This window comes from Lepidochelys kempii, chromosome 1 (assembly GCF_965140265.1).
Source record: "Lepidochelys kempii isolate rLepKem1 chromosome 1, rLepKem1.hap2, whole genome shotgun sequence".
Classification (NCBI taxonomy): domain Eukaryota; kingdom Metazoa; phylum Chordata; order Testudines; family Cheloniidae; genus Lepidochelys; species Lepidochelys kempii.
Window position 1 is genome coordinate 328,373,264 of NC_133256.1, and position 18,462 is coordinate 328,391,725.

General features: G+C 43.4%; 1 protein-coding gene across 20 annotated transcripts in view; it reads right to left on the reverse strand.

The window, feature by feature from the left end:
* The window catches only part of MAGI2 (membrane associated guanylate kinase, WW and PDZ domain containing 2), a 1,187,450-nt gene that overhangs the window by 419,495 nt on the left and 749,493 nt on the right, over window positions 1-18,462 (reverse strand). For all 20 annotated transcript variants that reach the window (XM_073328600.1, XM_073328602.1, XM_073328598.1 and 17 more), the window contains one exon: window positions 13,053-13,268. In XM_073328600.1, coding sequence (XP_073184701.1) covers window positions 13,053-13,268 — 216 coding nt within the window. The remainder of the gene's footprint in view (window positions 1-13,052; window positions 13,269-18,462) is intronic.

An 18,462-nucleotide genomic window follows, 5' to 3' on the forward strand; every position in this document is an offset into this window, starting at 1 on the left:
CATTCCCAAACATGGCTTTGCCTCCCATTTTTATGCTGATGATTCACTAATCATCTCCCTTACTCTGGGTCCATCTCCCTCCATCCAAACAAAAATCTTTACCTGTTCTTCTGGCATCTCATCTTGGATGTTTAACCATCAGCTGAAACTTAACATGTCCAAAATCAATCTCCTGATCTTTTCCACTAAACCCACCCCTCTTTCACCCAACCTCTGTCACAGTGGACAACAAAACTGTCCTTCCTGTGAAGGACCTTGAAGATCCCTCTATTAGATTATTGCAGTGTTGTTATAGCCGTGTTGGTTCCAGGACATTAGAGAGACAAGATGGGCGAGGAGATATCTTTTATTAGACCAACTTCTGATGGTGAAAGAAACAAGCTTTCAAGCTACACAAAGCTCGTCTCTTTCACCAACAGAAGCTGGTCCAATAAAAATATCACCTCACCCACCTTGTCCCTGCAATAGTGGATTACTCCTGTATATTGTCTTTGTTTGCTTGTTGTGTGGTGACTGCTATAGAACTTTAAGGGTTTAATTGAGACAAGGGGTTACTCAGACCAGGCAGGGAGATGACAAGCTTCAGACAGGACCAATCACCCATATTTAAAAGAACATTACAGTTTTCAATCCCTTTCAAGTTTCCCTCTGACCATGCAGATTTCAACTTCCCTGGCTTGGTACAGGGAAGGGGAAAATTCAGGCAGCAACAGTGAAACAAAAAATTTGGAGTAGATTAAAAACCTGAGCTCCTGAGCTCAGGGGAGAGACACAAGGACTGCAGGGTGCAGACTGTCACCCGATACCAGAAGTGGGGCACCTAGATAGGCGAAGCCTACTGAGCTTTAGGTAAAACAGAAGCATGTAGATTGCTGTGTTCAAAAAATCTTTTCTTGTTAGGGTTTGATTCCTTCTGTTGAGATTAAACAACGCTCTGTTTGGAAGAGGCTGTTTTATGTTCCTATATTCTCACACTGGCCACCACTAGCTGAGGGAAGAACTGCACGGTTTGAACCCAGGCAGACCTGCTGAGGAACCACAGTTGGTGTCATAAATATAAAGGGAAGGGTAAACCCCTTTGAAATCCCTCCTGGCCAGGGGAAAGCTCCTCTCACCTGTAAAGGGTTAAGAAGCTAAAGGTAACCTCGCTGGCACCTGACCAAAATGACCAATGAGGAGACAAGATACTTTCAAAAGCTGGGAGGAGGGAGAGAAACAAAGGGTCTGTGTCTGTCTGTAGTCGTCTTGGCCAGGGACAGAACAGGAATGGAGTCTTAGAACTTTTAGTAAGTAATCTAGCTAGGTATGTGTTAGATTATGATTTCTTTAAATGGCTGAGAAAAGAATTGTGCTGAATAGAATAACTATTTCTGTCTGTGTATCTTTTTTGTAACTTAAGGTTTTGCCTAGAGGGGTTCTCTATGTTTTTGAATCTAATTACCCTGTAAGATATCTACCATCCTGATTTTACAGGGGGGATTTCTTTATTTCTATTTACTTCTATTTTTTATTAAAAGTCTTCTTGTAAAACACTGAATGCTTTTTTTCATTGTTCTCAGATCCAAGGGTTTGGGTCTGTGGTCACCTATGCAAATTGGTGAGGCTTTTTATCCAACATTTCCCAAGAAAGGGGGGCTGCAAGTGTTGGGAGGATTGTTCATTGTTCTTAAGATCCAAGGGTCTGGGTCTGTAGTCACCTAGGCAAATTGGTGAGGCTTTTTACCAAACCTTGTCCAGGAAGTGGGGTGCAAGGTTTTGGGAAGTATTTTGGGGGGAAGGATGCGTCCAAACAGCTCTTCCCCAGTAACCAGTATTAGTTTGGTGGTGGTAGCGGCCAGTCCAAGGATAACGGGTGTAATATTTTGTACCTTGGGGAAGTTTTGACCTAAGCTGGTAAAGATAAGCTTAGGAGGTTTTTCATGCAGGTCCCCACATCTGTACCCTAGAGTTCAGAGTGGGGGAGGAACCTTGACATGGTGGCACAGTGGTGGGATTAACCTGAAATCATTTTGAGATCCAGTTGAGATTTTTTGAACTAGAAATACAGATTTTAAAAAGGAATTTTTAGGAAGTCCAGAAAGCAGCTTTGAAACTGAAAGCAGCTTGGTTTCTCTCTGCTTTGTGGCCAAGCAGAGACAAAAGGGGATTATCTTCTGAATTGCAGGTTTTCTTTGCCTGGAGGCAGGGTACTTAACTCCTGCAGGGAAATTCACAGTCTTCCAACCCAGAGGTTTTTTTTTTCTTTTCTTCCTAAAAGTAAATAGGGGGTGTGTGCTCTACCCATTTGCCTGGAGACAAAAGTGGCAGGGTTTTTTTTAGGATTTTGATTTTTTTCTTGTTTTACAAGGAGCACAGGTTTGAAAAGAAATTTTTTTTTCTTTGGGCTGGGTAAGCAGGTTTCCAAGTAGTTGGAGGTTTTTTGCTTTAATTTGGGCCCAGAGCAGAGATAAGGGAATTGTCTTTTTCTGTAGGCTGACAATCACTATCAGAGAATAGGTATTCTATTCCAGCACAGCAAAATTTTACAGCCAAGTTTTGTTTGTTTATTTCTAAACCTCGGGTGTAAAGTTAGTTAAAAACAGAGAGGTTAGAATGGCCAAATCCTCGGCTCGACTACAGCTGGAATTAGCCAAATTTCAGGCTGAGGAAAGACAAAGGGAACATGAAAGACAGATAGAACTCATGCGGCTGGAGAAGGAGGTACAGGAGGCTGCCCACAAGAGGGAAATGGAGGCAAGGAAGCATGTGGAGGAGATGGAGAGGATAAAGGCCCAGCAGAATATACCAACAAACCCTAGCAATCCTTCTCCAGGTACCACTTCCCATCCCAGAAAGTTCCCCACCTACAAGGCAGGTGATGATACTGAGGCCTTCTTAGAAAACTTCGAAAGGGCCTGCCTTGGGTACAACATCTCTACTGACCAATACATGGTAGAGCTGAGGCCGCAGCTCAGTGGACCCTTAGCTGAGGTGGCAGCTGAAATGCCTAAAGAACATATGAACAAGTATGAACTGTTTAAATCCAAGGCGAGAGTCAGAATGGGGATAACACCCGAGCAGTCTCGTCGGAGGTTCCGAGCCCTAAGGTGGAAACCAGACATGTCATTTACCCGACATGCCTACCACATTGTGAAACATTGGGATGCCTGGATATCAGGAGCAAGTGTTGAATCTCCAGTAAATTTGTCCTTCCTAATGCAAATGGAACAATTCTTAGAGGGTGTTCCTGAGGAAATAGAAAGATACATCCTAGATGGGAAACCCAAAACTGTAATCGAGGCAGGAGAGATTGGAGCCAGATGGGTGGAGGTGGCAGAGAAGAAGAAAACTGGTCGCAGTTGGAGCGGAGACCAGAAGGGACCACCCCAGACCACACCCTATTACCGGGGGCCGCCCAAAGCCCCACCTACCTCCCAAAGAACCCTCCAGACCCCTTATCGTCCCACCACCCCGTTCTCCAGCAACCCACCTCGCCCCGGTGACCCGTCAGCTGGACGATGTTTTAAATGTAATGAGCTGGGGCATGTAAAGGCCAACTGCCCCAAGAACCCCAACAGATTACAGTTCATTGCACCGGAATCACACCAGAGGTCCACAGGCCCAGATACCTCCCAGATACTCTTGGAGCGGAGGGAAACTGTGAGTGTGGGCGGGAAGAAGGTCACCGCGTGGAGGGACACCGGAGCACAAGTGTCAGCTATCCATGCTTCCTTAGTGGACCCCAATTTAATCAACCCAGAGATCCAAGTGACGATTCAACCCTTCAAGTCCAACTCTTTCAATTTGCCTACAGCCAAGTTGCCTGTCCAGTACAAGGGCTGGTCAGGAATGTGGACTTTTGCAGTCTATGATGATTATCCCATCCCCATGCTGTTGGGGGAAGACTTGGCCAATCACGTGAAGCAGGCCAAGACGGTGGGAACGGTCACCCACAGCCAGGCTAAACAAGCCGTGAGGCCTAGCTCTGTTCCGGAAACTTCTATCAGGACCCGGTCAGAGGTGATGGACCCGGACCCCAGGCCAATGTCTGCAACAGCAGTAGTGGATCCAGTCCCAGAGACCCAGACGGAACCAGTCCCAGAACCGGAACCAGCCAAACAACCAACACCAGACCCCGTGCCAGCACTGAATCCAGTACTTGCAACCTCAACACCAGAGGGCCCCACCGAACCTGAACTGGCAGCAGCCGATAACCCTACACAAGAGGCTCAGCCGGAGCCTGAATCCCAACATAGTGCACCAGCGGAGAGCGGTTCACAGTCAACAGAAACAGCTCCATCCCCTATATCGCTTCCAGAGGGACCAAGCCTATGTCCCCAATCCAATGAGGAACTGATGTCTCCAGCATCAAGGGAACAGTTCCAGACCGAACAGGAAGCAGATGAAAGCCTCCAGAGAGCGTGGACGGCGGCACGGAGCAACCCACCGCCTCTCAGCTCTTCTAATCGATCCAGGTTTGTTGTAGAAAGAGGACTTTTATACAAGGAAACTCTTTCTGGGGGACACCAGGAAGACTGGCATCCTCAGAGACAGTTGGTAGTTCCAACTAAATACCGGGCCAAGCTCTTGAGCTTAGCGCATGATCACCCTAGTGGCCATGCTGGGGTGAACAGGACCAAAGACCGTTTGGGGGGGTCATTCCACTGGGAGGGAATGGGCAAGGATGTTTCTACCTATGTCCAGTCTTGTGAGGTGTGCCAAAGAGTGGGAAAACCCCAAGACCAGGTCAAAGCTCCTCTCCAGCCACTCCCCATCATTGAAGTTCCATTTCAGCGAGTAGCTGTGGATATTCTGGGTCCTTTTCCGAAAAAGACACCCAGAGGAAAGCAGTACATACTGACTTTCATGGATTTTGCCACCCGATGGCCGGAAGCAGTAGCTCTAAGCAACACCAGGGCTAAAAGTGTGTGCCAGGCACTAGCAGACATTTTTGCCAGGGTAGGTTGGCCCTCCGACATCCTCACAGATGCAGGGACTAATTTCCTGGCAGGAACTATGAAAAACCTTTGGGAAGCTCATGGGGTAAATCACTTGGTTGCCACTCCTTACCATCATCAAACAAATGGCATGGTGGAGAAGTTTAATGGAACTTTGGGGGCCATGATACGTAAATTCGTAAATGAGCACTCCAATGATTGGGACCTAGTATTGCAGCAGTTGCTCTTTGCCTACAGAGCTGTACCACATCCCAGTTTAGGGTTTTCCCCATTTGAACTTGTATATGGCCGTGAGGTTAAGGGGCCATTGCAGTTGGTGAAGCAGCAATGGGAGGGATTTACACCTTCTCCAGGAACTAACATTCTGGACTTTGTAACCAACCTACAAAACACCCTCCGAACCTCTTTAGCCCTTGCTAGAGAAAACTTACAGGATGCTCAAAAAGAGCAAAAAGCCTGGTATGATAAACATGCCAGAGAGCGTTCCTTCAAAGTAGGAGACCAGGTCATGGTCTTAAAGGCGCTCCAGGCCCATAAAATGGAAGCATCGTGGGAAGGGCCATTCGTGGTCCAGGAGCGCCTGGGAGCTGTTAATTATCTCATAGCATTCCCCACCTCCAACCGAAAGCCTAAGGTGTACCATATTAATTCTCTAAAGCCCTTTTATTCCAGAGAATTAAAGGTTTGTCAGTTTACAGCCCAGGGAGGAGACGACGCTGAGTGGCCTGAAGGTGTTTACTATGAAGGGAAATGTGCTGGTGGTGTGGAAGAGGTGAACCTCTCCATGACCCTTGGGCGTATGCAGCGACAGCAGATCCAGGAGCTGTGCACTAGCTACGCGCCAACGTTCTCAGCCACCCCAGGACTGACTGAACGGGCATACCACTCCATTGACACAGGTAATGCTCACCCAATTAGGGTCCAACCTTACCGGGTGTCTCCTCAAGCTAAAACTGCTATAGAACGGGAGATCCAGGATATGTTACAGATGGGTGTAATCCGCCCCTCTGAAAGTGCATGGGCATCTCCAGTGGTTCTAGTTCCCAAACCAGATGGGGAAATACATTTTTGCGTGGACTACCGTAAGCTAAATGCTGTAACTTGCCCAGACAACTATCCCATGCCACGCACAGATGAACTATTAGAGAAACTGGGACGGGCCCAGTTCATCTCTACCTTGGACTTAACCAAGGGGTACTGGCAGGTACCGCTAGATGAATCTGCCAAGGAAAGGTCAGCCTTCATCACACATCTCGGGCTGTATGAATTTAATGTACTCCCTTTCGGGCTGCGAAATGCACCCGCCACTTTCCAAAGACTTGTAGATGGTCTCCTAGCGGGATTAGGAGAATATGCAGTCGCCTACCTTGACGATGTGGCCATATTTTCGGATTCCTGGGCAGACCACCTGGAACATCTACAAAAAGTCCTTGAGCGCATAAGGGAGGCAGGACTAACTGTTAAGGCTAAGAAGTGTCAAATAGGCCTAAACAGAGTGACTTACCTTGGACACCAGGTGGGTCAAGGAACTATCAGCCCCCTACAGGCCAAAGTGGATGCTATCCAAAAGTGGCCTGTCCCAAAGTCAAAGAAACAGGTTCAATCCTTCTTAGGCTTGGCCGGTTATTACAGACGATTTGTACCGCACTACAGCCAAATCGCTGCCCCACTGACAGACCTAACCAAAAAGAAACAGCCAAATGCTGTTCAGTGGACCGGAAAGTGTCAGAAGGCCTTTAACAAGCTTAAAGCGACACTCATGTCTGACCCTGTACTAAGGGCCCCAGACTTTGACAAACCGTTCCTAGTAACCACAGATGCATCCGAGCGTGGTGTGGGAGCAGTTTTAATGCAGAAAGGACCTGATCAAGAATTCCACCCTGTAGTGTTTCTCAGCAAAAAACTGTCTGAGAGGGAAAGCAACTGGTCAGTCACTGAAAAAGAATGTTATGCCATTGTCTACGCTCTGGAAAAGCTACGCCCATATGTTTGGGGACGACGTTTCCACCTGCAAACCGACCATGCTGCACTAAAGTGGCTTCACACCGTCAAAGAAACTAACAAAAAACTTCTTCGGGGGAGTTTAGCTCTCCAAGATTTTGATTTCGACATCCAACACATCTCAGGAGCTTCTAACAAAGTGGCTGATGCACTCTCCCGTGAAAGTTTCCCAGAATCAACTGGTTAAAATCGTCCTTGAGATGTGGAAAATATTGTTAGTCTTTATGTACTTGGTAGTATATTTAGAGATGCATGTGTCTTATTAACTCTGTTTTCCTAGAGCTCCAGGAAGAAATCCCAGCCAGTGTTTCACCCTAGCTGAGATTTGGGGGGCGTGTCATAAATATAAAGGGAAGGGTAAACCCCTTTGAAATCCCTCCTGGCCAGGGGAAAGCTCCTCTCACCTGTAAAGGGTTAAGAAGCTAAAGGTAACCTCGCTGGCACCTGACCAAAATGACCAATGAGGAGACAAGATACTTTCAAAAGCTGGGAGGAGGGAGAGAAACAAAGGGTCTGTGTCTGTCTGTAGTCGTCTTGGCCAGGGACAGAACAGGAATGGAGTCTTAGAACTTTTAGTAAGTAATCTAGCTAGGTATGTGTTAGATTATGATTTCTTTAAATGGCTGAGAAAAGAATTGTGCTGAATAGAATAACTATTTCTGTCTGTGTATCTTTTTTGTAACTTAAGGTTTTGCCTAGAAGGGTTCTCTATGTTTTTGAATCTAATTACCCTGTAAGATATCTACCATCCTGATTTTACAGGGGGGATTTCTTTATTTCTGTTTACTTCTATTTTTTATTAAAAGTCTTCTTGTAAAACACTGAATGCTTTTTTTCATTGTTCTCAGATCCAAGGGTTTGGGTCTGTGGTCACCTATGCAAATTGGTGAGGCTTTTTATCCAACATTTCCCAAGAAAGGGGGGGTGCAAGTGTTGGGAGGATTGTTCATTGTTCTTAAGATCCAAGGGTCTGGGTCTGTAGTCACCTAGGCAAATTGGTGAGGCTTTTTACCAAACCTTGTCCAGGAAGTGGGGTGCAAGGTTTTGGGAAGTATTTTGGGGGGAAGGATGCGTCCAAACAGCTCTTCCCCAGTAACCAGTATTAGTTTGGTGGTGGTAGCGGCCAGTCCAAGGATAACCGGTGTAATATTTTGTACTTTGGGGAAGTTTTGACCTAAGCTGGTAAAGATAAGCTTAGGCGGTTTTTCATGCAGGTCCCCACATCTGTACCCTAGAGTTCAGAGTGGGGGAGGAACCTTGACAGTTGGCATACAGGGGGATGTAGCCTAGTATCCCAGTCTGAGAGGGAAAGAATCATAGGATATCACCCCAGGAAGGTGAAGGCCTAATAACTCTCCTTGAGTACACAAATCCAGCTCAAGTCTAATCTTGCCACTTCTTCCTGTACCATGTCTCAAAGATCATCCTCTGCCTATGCTGCCAAAACACTGTAACAAGGCCTGAACATTTTGCACCTTGATTACTGTCATCTCCTCCTCTATGTTCTTGATGCCTGCAACCTCACTCTCTCAAATCATCTTGACTCATCATTCTGATGACATCACCCCTTTGTTAAGTCACTGCATTGACTTCCCGTCTTCTAATGCATCAGACACAAAGTTTTTGTTCTCACCCTTCTCTCTTGGGGCTTCCAATTCACCCTTGTTCCATGGCTTCAGGTTTCTGCTTCCAACCCAGTTCCCTCAGAGCCATGGAGCTCTGCCAGTCCCCCTGCAGCCCCTGGCCTCTCTAGAGCATCTAGTGTAAAGTATAAGGCAGGTGGAGAGCTGTGATCACTATTACTGAATAGCTAAGAACTACACATCTCTTGTTATATTTATTTGTTGCCTCATCCTACCATGTCCCACTTGTTTGTCTCATCCACGTCTTACATCTTGTCTTTTACACTGTAAGTTCTTTGGGGGCAGAGACTGTCATTTATTATGTTTGCATAGTGCTGAACACAATGGGGCCTGACTGAGTTCCCATTACTCCTTAAAGAGGACAGACCACCCTGTTACAGGGATGAAAACAAAACTCTACTTTGGCAAAGGGATTCCACAGCCCTCCTTCATGGGACTGTGCCTTGATTCACACAGGCCCCTCCAGCCGACCCAGGTTCCAGTCCTGCTCCAGGTAGCCTCTCTAGGTCCTTGCCCTCTCAATGTTTGTTTCCATTTTATAATGGCCTGGTCTTATTCCTCAAAGCCATTGAGTCCCCCCCATTTACCATTGACATACCCCCACCCTATATCCTCCCAATGGGTATCAATTCTCAACAGAGAATGAAAGGGCAGATGACATCACTAGGTCACTGACTTTGTGAAGGCCATCCTGTATTGCTGCTGCACTGTTCCCAGCTCTCTTCCTACAGGGGTGGCCTTTTACACAATGGTGCCTGGTGGTGACAGGAGAGCAGCATCTCCAACCCTATGTATGCTTGGGGTTGGGTGAGAATCCCTCACCCACTCTGCGCACAGAAGACACTAGCCATAGCTTTGGAGTGGTTCAGAAGGAGCTTTCATCAGCTTTGTCGGGACCACTTTTATAATCCATGACACACAGAGTGCTTTTTTAATGGGAGGTTTCAAAAATGTTAAACTTCATATGAACCTGATAACAAGCGGCTGTAGAGACAGTGGTCAACCTTTGACTAGTTCATGCAGGCTGAAATAGCTGCCACGTGTATCTGGCTGGAATTAGACTTCAAACTGGACAGAGACAAAGCAAGAAGGTAGTCTAGCAGCTTTTGTGGGGGTAAACAAAGCCGTCAGCTTCGCCTTGATTTCAAAATGTTTCCACTTCAGTTGTAGGTACTTCTGGTAGATGGTTTTTAAGATGCCAGGAGGACGTGGGCCACCTGCTCAGAAATGCCACTCTTATTGTTATAGCCTATTACTTATATTACAGTGGTGTCTAGGTGCCTCAGTAAGGGGCCAGAGACACATTATGCTAGAAATTATACACACAAATAACAAAAAGACTTTGCCCTGAAGAATTTGCAATCTAAGTATAGAACGAGAGACAAAAAAGGGGGCTACGACAAACAGACAGGGAAAGTACAAAGTAAAAATAAGATAATGATGAGCCATGCCTAAGGGTCACTAGCCTGGCAGGTGCCTGGCTGTCTGAGGGCGAGCTCCCTGGCTGGCATGGGGCAAGATACCTGGAGATACTATAGTGACTAGATCCATATTCATAGAGGCTGACAAGTTCAAGGGAAGACATTACAAATGCACAAGAGTCCCTCACGAAAGAAGAACAAAGAAATGGTATAACATAAATTAAAAAAGAAATCAGATTACAGTCATAAAGCTCTCCACAAATATCATTGTCATTTACCAGTCTGATAAAGACAGGTTATTTAAGTTCCCTTGGATTCACTTCAGATCTTTAACTCCTCCAGTCTGCTGGTGCTAGCTGTTACATCAGCCCTTAGTTTCACACTATAGTCCTTTGCCCTGCTCAGACTCTGACAACACTACTAATTTGTAAGGCTTTAGGCTGTGCAGCGTGTATAAACATCCTAAAGGACTGTACAGATCTTTTGCAGATCCTTAAAGCTGAGTATTTAATGGAATGTTGCCTTTAAAGGAAAGAGAAACTCTTATGAAGAATGGCCTGCACTTTCCAAAAGTGCAATGACAAGTGCCAAGGCGTTGGTTCCTTCCATCTGGAGTGACCCACTCATTAACGTATTTTGTTTTTCCTGCCTGTTTGAAGACAAAGTACAAATGCATTTTAGGGGCAGCTAATACCCTTTTTTAGCACACAGATATATTGTCTCCTTTACAGAGTTCCTGAGACCTACATTGCCAAAATAAGGCAACACTGTGTGCATACATAGAGCTGCATTGGTACAATCCCCCAAGTCTTCAGTCAGTATAGCTGAACAACAAAATGGTGCCACAAGTACTCCTTTTCTTTTGCGACTAACGCGGCTGCTACTCTGAACACTGCTTGTTCAGAGACCCACACCTAAAGGAATTACTTTGCAGGGGGTCCTTTTACATACAGTGCTCAAATACTTCATTCTTTTAACATAGCACCTACCAGTGGATATTTCTTGAATATGGCCTAACCACCACTGATGTAGAATTTGCATGGGACATGTTATATATTGACAATGCAAAGGGAAAAGCAGATTTTGTATTTATTCTTGATCAGATTTGGATTATGAACTGAAATATATTGCCCTGAAATTGCTTCCTTGAAACTTGCATGTGGGCATATATTTCATAGAACAACATGGAAGGATATTAGGAAGACTATCCAGTGGGGACCAAATCCTGTCCTTGCCCAGCCTCTTTAGTTCCCTGGCAGCAGATCCAATGCTATTCTTGTTCATAAGGATTTGAGGGGGTGCATTCTACTTATATGGTGTAGAATTTAGCTCTGTTGAGGGTTCCTGTATGCAGGGAATGGGGCAGGGCTGCATGAAAGCATGGTGTAGGATGCACTGATGTATGAATCCTCCCCTGTGGAAGGGCTGAGTAAGGGTTCCGGGGCATGCTGCAGCCTCAACACTGCCGTTATGGTCAAAGAATGGTTCCACAGCTGTTTTGGAGACTGGAGGGAGAGGATTTTCTACTCATTTCCCTATGTTTCTTCAGTGCCCAGCTCAGCTACCTAAGCTCAGGAATTGCCCTTAAATGCAGAACATACATACCAAAAAAGCATGCAACCAGACCTATCCATAACAGGGAAAGTTATTCAATTTGATGTGCTTTCCAACCAAGTATGAGAAAAAAAGCATACATATAATGAAATGTGAAAGTCAATTTTACAGCACTTAGAGATTAGATAATGCACTTATTGTTTCATAAGAACCTGTACATTCAGAAATCTTGTAATCTTATCATTCTATTGACATGGATTGTCACTAAAGATACTTCTACTTCAATCATTTTCTTCTGTACTTCTAATTTCACTAGGATTAAAGGGCTTTATTATCCAGGTTTTTCACATTGCTTCTAGACCTATACAGGCCAAACGAGAAAAATACACATATTTAACCCAGCACTTATTATTGCTAACTCGGTGGTTTTCAGATTCTTTATAAAATACAAACTTCTGAGCTCTTCAGTTTCTTTCTTGAAGAAAAAAATAATCAGTTATGTCTCAAATGGTGTTTCAGGATAAAAAATGGTGATACTTGCTCAAACTCAGAAGGGGAATTGATCATGCACTGATCTGACTTGACCTGATTGAATTTTCCTATGCAGGATACCAGCACATATTTGGGTTCACTGTCATCTGGATCAGTGAAATCCATAGGATGTAAGGGTAGGTACCTTTTAGTACTACCTGCCTATGGTTTGTATGACCGTCATCCAATTGCAGGTGTTGGAACATTGACAGACCTTGGTCCTTCCCATTTGCTTTTTCTGGAGGCTTCAAGACTTTTCCCCATGTCTGTCTGACTCTCAAGTGACAGTACTACCAAGTCAGCCACACTGATACGGTCTCAGGTTCATAAAGATTCTGTTGAATTAATGCACTAATCAGACTTTGCTGTTACACAATGTCTCATTTGAAAAGTTCAAAGCATTTTACAAAATGCTAATCATTTTACAGCAGGGGTTCCCAAACTTGGTTCACGGCTTCTTCAGAGAAAGCCCCTGATGGGCCGCGAGACGCTTTATTTGCCTGAGCATCCGCAGGTACGGCTGCTCGCAGCTCCCAGTGGCCATGGTTCGCCATGCCGAGCCAATGGGAGCTGTGGGAAGCGGCATGGGCGGGGCCACTGCTTCCTGCAGTTCCCATTGGCTGGGAATGGCGAATGGTGACCACTGGGAGCTACAAGCAGCCGTACCTGCAGACGCTCAAGTAAACAAAGCATCTCACGGCCCGTCAGGGGCTTACCCTGGACAAGCTGCCCTGAACCAAGTTTGGGAACCCCTGTTTTACAGAAAGGAAAACTGAGGTACACACTCCATGTGATTTGTTCTAGGTTATACTGGAAGCCAGTTTCTCAGGAATCCTGGCTATCAGTCTTGTGCTCTTCAGCACAAGATAAACACTCCCTCCCCAAAGTGAGCATCCTCATAACTGCAGAAGGAAATAACTGTGAAATAACTGAAATAAAATTCAGAAGTGGATAAACGGACTAACCTGGTGTTACTACCATGCCATTTCCATTGACCACAGGTCTTTCTTCCTCTTCCTCTTCTGGTGGTTCAATACCTGTCTTCTCCATATTGCTCACTGATTTATTCCTCTTACGTTTGCCTTCAGCACTAGGTGTGGCACCTGGAAGGATCTGGTCTGTCACATTTAACAATAATGGAGCTGGTTCTGCTGGAGGCTTTGGAGTGCCGTAGTAGTTGTCTGCAAATAAAATCAGTAGGACAATAGTTAAATTCTTAAGAACATCTTTTGCACCATAAGAAACTATTGAAACTGTATGACACAGGGTTAGTTTCACTGTCCCTTTTCAAAGTCAGTGCAAAACAGTCTGTGAAGTTAAAATTTCATTTTTTATGAAATAGTAATTGATTTTTTTAGAGATAGGCCAAACCAATTTCACAACATTGCATGCCATAAAATAGGAGGGTTTGGAGGCTTGAAGGAACCAAAAATTGAGTAATTGGCTATCCATCATGGCAAACACATTCTGTATTATGTCACATCATGCTTGTAACAAAGAAGTTCTATATATACCTATAGGTTGGTAGGTAGATAATCCATGCTTATAAATCTTTAATAATGCCTCAAGTCCATTTCCATATCTCCTACATTATGCAACATTTCTACTGCTCATGAACATGCATCCAGGTTTACAATAGTTAATACTAATATATTTTGGAAGATATATGAAACCTCATGCTTCGTGGTTTAAGCCAATCTCTAACAATTAGGGATTTGAAGAACTAATGTGGTGGGGGAGAAATTATCTCACATCTGCCTGACATGAAATTACTGGCACCTTCCTCTGAATCATCTGAAGCTAGCCATTGTTAGAGACAGGTTGTTGGACTAGTTGCACCACAGATATCATCTGGTAATTGCAATTCCTTTGTTCTTATGTTCCTATGCACCTTGGGGCTAGCAGAATCCTTTAACAGCATCCCCAGTTTAAAAAAACCTGTGTATGAATTCAATTCAAGAAGAAAACAGCGAACAGTGACTCCATTAGCTACATGATGCACAAGGATTAAATTTACATACACAATCTATACCAGGGGTTCCTAAACTTGGTTTGTGGTTCATTCAGGGTAAGCCCCTGGCGGGCCGCGAGACGCTTTGTTTACCTGAGCATCTGCAGGTATGGCTGCTTGCAGCTCGCAGTGGCCATGGTTTGCCATTCCCGGCCAATGGGAGCTGCGGGAAGTGGTGGCCTGGCCCGCGCCACTTCCTGCAGCTCCCATGGGCAGTATATACAGTATTATCAACACCAATACACTTATGGCTTGCTTAAGAAATTAAAAGGACAAGTCATATAACCTTTTTTACAGTTTTTCTCCCAATATTTTTTATTGCTTCTGCATGAACTAATACCAGTAGCACCTTCAAAACCTATTCTCACCTTTAAATGTGCCACATACAGACAAAGTACCTTGATCAGTAAAGCATTATCGGGTGCATTTTTCAGGCAGTATAGAGATAGTTCTGGGACCTGTATTCCTGTGTGTTTTGTAACTCAGTACAATGTTCGCTCATGAGACCACCTCACTATAGATAAGTAATTAAGTATTCTAACAACTAGTGAAAGCTTTATGCATTTTCACAATGAATTAGCACCACATTATTTAGAACAGATGTTGCTGTAATTGTGATACAGTAGGAAAATGTACTGTGTTTAATGGCCCTCAGACTCACACTGGACTAGAATCATGGAAGTGTAGGACTGGAAGGGACCTTGAGAGGTCATCAAGTCCAGTCCCCTGCACTCAAGGCAGGACTACATAATAACTACTCCATTTCTGACAGGTGTTTGTCTAACCTGTTCTTAAAAACCTTCAGTGATGGAAATTCTACAACCTCCCTGGCAATTTGTTCCAGTATTTAACTACCCTGACAGTTAGGTAGTTTTTCCTAATGTCCAACCTAAACCTCTCTTGCTGCAATTGAAGCCCATTGCTTCTTGTCCTATCCTCAGAGGTTAACAAGAACAACTATTGCCAACATTTGCCAAAGATTTTCTCTGTAATTATTTAAGCAAATTTTTAAAAATATCAATATTAGAGAGGATCTCAATCCATTTGCAAAGCTCTGATGGAGATAATTATTTATTTAATAATAACTTATTTACCGACAGATTTGATATTTGCTGACAATAACTGGAATTGAAGCTAACAGACATTAAACAAGACTTTCTAATTTGCATAGAGACTCCAGATCCAGATCCATTTCTGTATTTCCATAGCTGCATATTATTCATAATGGTGGCATTCATGCCTTGAATGTATTGTAAATTTTGAAAGGAATTTATTTCTCCTATTTTAAAACCCCTCCCCAATCTAAAACACTTCACCAACTGAGAAGCATTACTTTTCCATGATTGTGCAGCATCATAAAGCATTGATTTTATGAATTGCAGCATACAACCTCAACCACTAACAGGTCAGTTCTGATTCCAGCTCTGAAGTTAAAAGTACAGTGCAGTCCCTTGACTGTAACCTAGCTTCTATGGCTCCTTCCTTGTTTTACCATTTTCATACATAGCCAAGCGCTGTCGTTCAATTATACTTTTAAAGATTATTGATTTATGTGAAGAAATCTGCAATGACGTAACTAGTACACTTGTAAATCAATCAAATTGTCTTGAACACTAGGTAATAGAACACACACCATAAAGATTTTCTAAATACAGGAGATGTTCATTCTATTTTAGGAAGTTAAATACCCATCTCTGTTAGACCCATCTCTGTTAGACGTATATGTTGGCAAATCTCTAGAGAGCCATATACATAATGACTAGTGAAAAGATTTCATATGAATGTAACAGGTTTCAAAACACAAGAGACAACATTGTGCATTTGAGATTAGAAGTGAGAGAGGATTTCATTCTTTTTGTTTCAAACCAAAAACTCAATATAAATTTCCATGTTCCTGACCTCCAAAATAAGAGAGCAAGAAAGTACTCCACTGACTTCAAAGTGGGATTTGGTGTATTGTCCAATTCATAAAAATAGCAGCGCCATCTAATTTAGCAAGCTTTGTTATGAATTTATTCTATAAAGGCTGTGGATTATTGTGTTCTATACAGGGGTGACCTGCTGACATAGGCGAATTATGCGGTCACCTAGGGTGCCAAGTTAAATGGAGAGCCAAATTCCAGGAAAAAATTCAAATTAAAAAAATGAAAAGGATGAAAAAAATACAAATAAAAGAATGAAGATGTCATTATTTCAATTCCCGTGCGCATACAGAGGGAATATGAATTATAATTCATTTCTCTACATTTCTAAGAATTTATTAATATGTCAAATCTTTTATTTACTGCAAAAATAAATAATAATGTAGCAAATATTTTTTTCAATTTGCAACGTAGGGTCAAGATGACCCACTTTGCAATTTTGATAAGCAATAACTCAGCCACAATGAAACACATCCACCAGCGGCAAGAGCTGCAATGCTAGTGACACCTAACTCAAATATATATCAAGGTTGCATAGCCGGAAATTCAGGTAGAGCAGAGATATCATGAGTTGATACATGCTAAACGGTCATTTTAACACAAGTCACAGTTAGATGGTTAAGAATCAGCAGAATACTGTGGAAAAATGTGTTTCTTGGTGCCAAATAATAAAGAATAATGTCTTTCACCATTATAAGTCCAAAGTGTGAGTATCTTTAAGTGTTATTAAACCTTAGCGTTATTATCGGGCTGTCAAGGTTCCTCCCCCACTCTGAACTCTAGGGTACAGATGTGGGGACCTGCATGAAAAACCTCCTAAGCTTATCTTTACCAGCTTAGGTCAAAACTTCCCCAAGGTACAAAATATTCCACCCGTTGCCCTTGGATTGGCCGCTACCACCACCAAACTAATACTGGTTACTGGGGAAGAGCTGTTTGGACACATCTTTCCCCCCAAAATACTTCCCAAAACCTTGCACCCCACTTCCTGGACAAGGTTTGGTAAAAAGCCTCACCAATTTGCCTAGGTGACTACAGACCCAGACCCTTGGATCTTAAGAACAATGAACAATCCTCCCAACACTTGCACCCCCCCTTTCCTGGGAAATGTTGGATAAAAAGCCTCACCAATTTGCATAGGTGACCACAGACCCAAACCCTTGGATCTGAGAACAATGAAAAAGCATTCAGTTTTCTTACAAGAAGACTTTTAATAGAAATAGAAGTAAACAGAAATAAAGAAATCCCCCCTGTAAAATCAGGATGGTAGATATCTTACAGGGTAATTAGATTCAAAAACATAGAGAACCCTTCTAGGCAAAACCTTAAGTTACAAAAAAGATACACAGACAGAAATAGTTATTCTATTCAGCACAATTCTTTTCTCAGCCATTTAAAGAAATCATAATCTAACACATACCTAGCTAGATTACTTACTAAAAGTTCTAAGACTCCATTCCTGGTCTATCCCCGGCAGAAACCAGCATATAGACAGACACACAGACCCTTTGTTTCTCTCCCTCCTCCCAGCTTTTGAAAGTATCTTGTCTCCTCATTGGTCATTTTGGTCAGGTGCCAGCGAGGTTACCTTTAGCTTCTTAACCCTTTACAGGTGAGAGGAACTTTCCCCTGGCCAGGAGGGATTTCAAAGGGGTTTACCCTTCCCTTTATATTTATGACAGGGCTGTAAAATTATGAACGTTTCTTTGTTATAACTGGTTCACATGTAATAAATAAGGTCCATAAAAGAAAAGTAACAGCGTTAACGCTTAGTAGACTACGAAAGTAATGACATCACACTCCAAGCGGGTAACCCCGAAGGGGATTACTTTCCAAACAACCGGTGTTTGGTTATAACATTGAAAAAGTTCATTTTGTTTCCGTGTAAATGCTGTAACTAACTGTTGTAATAGGTAAGTGAGTGTATGTTACTAATCACTGAACCTTTAAGCTGTGATAAGATATGTTGGGATGGCAGCAGTATGGTGGGTGTGTCAGTCATCCTTAACGCTATATTGCTTGCAGTCGGGAGCACAGTACATAACAATATTCAAAGGTCCCATGGCAGAAAGAGGAAAAAGAAAACCTGCAGGAGCTGAGTATCATAAACAAAAGGCTGAGAAGGAAAAGGACCAAGCAAAACAGCAGGGATCCTTCCTGAAAGATCTTCTCTTTAATCCAAATAAAGATGGAAGCAGTTCACAGCATCCAGATGAAGGAATTTTACTTGGAGAGGAGGTTAGCTCACATCCGCATGGAAGCAGTTTGGAACATCAAGGTGAAGGTATATTACTTCGAGATGAGGATAGCTCACATCCACTAAAAAGCAGTTTGGAAACTCAAGATGAGGGAAACTTAATTGTACATGAAGGCAGCTCAGACTGATATGGAAGTGGAGAAAAATTATTCACCTTCAGAGGCACATGAAGAAATTGAAGTAAA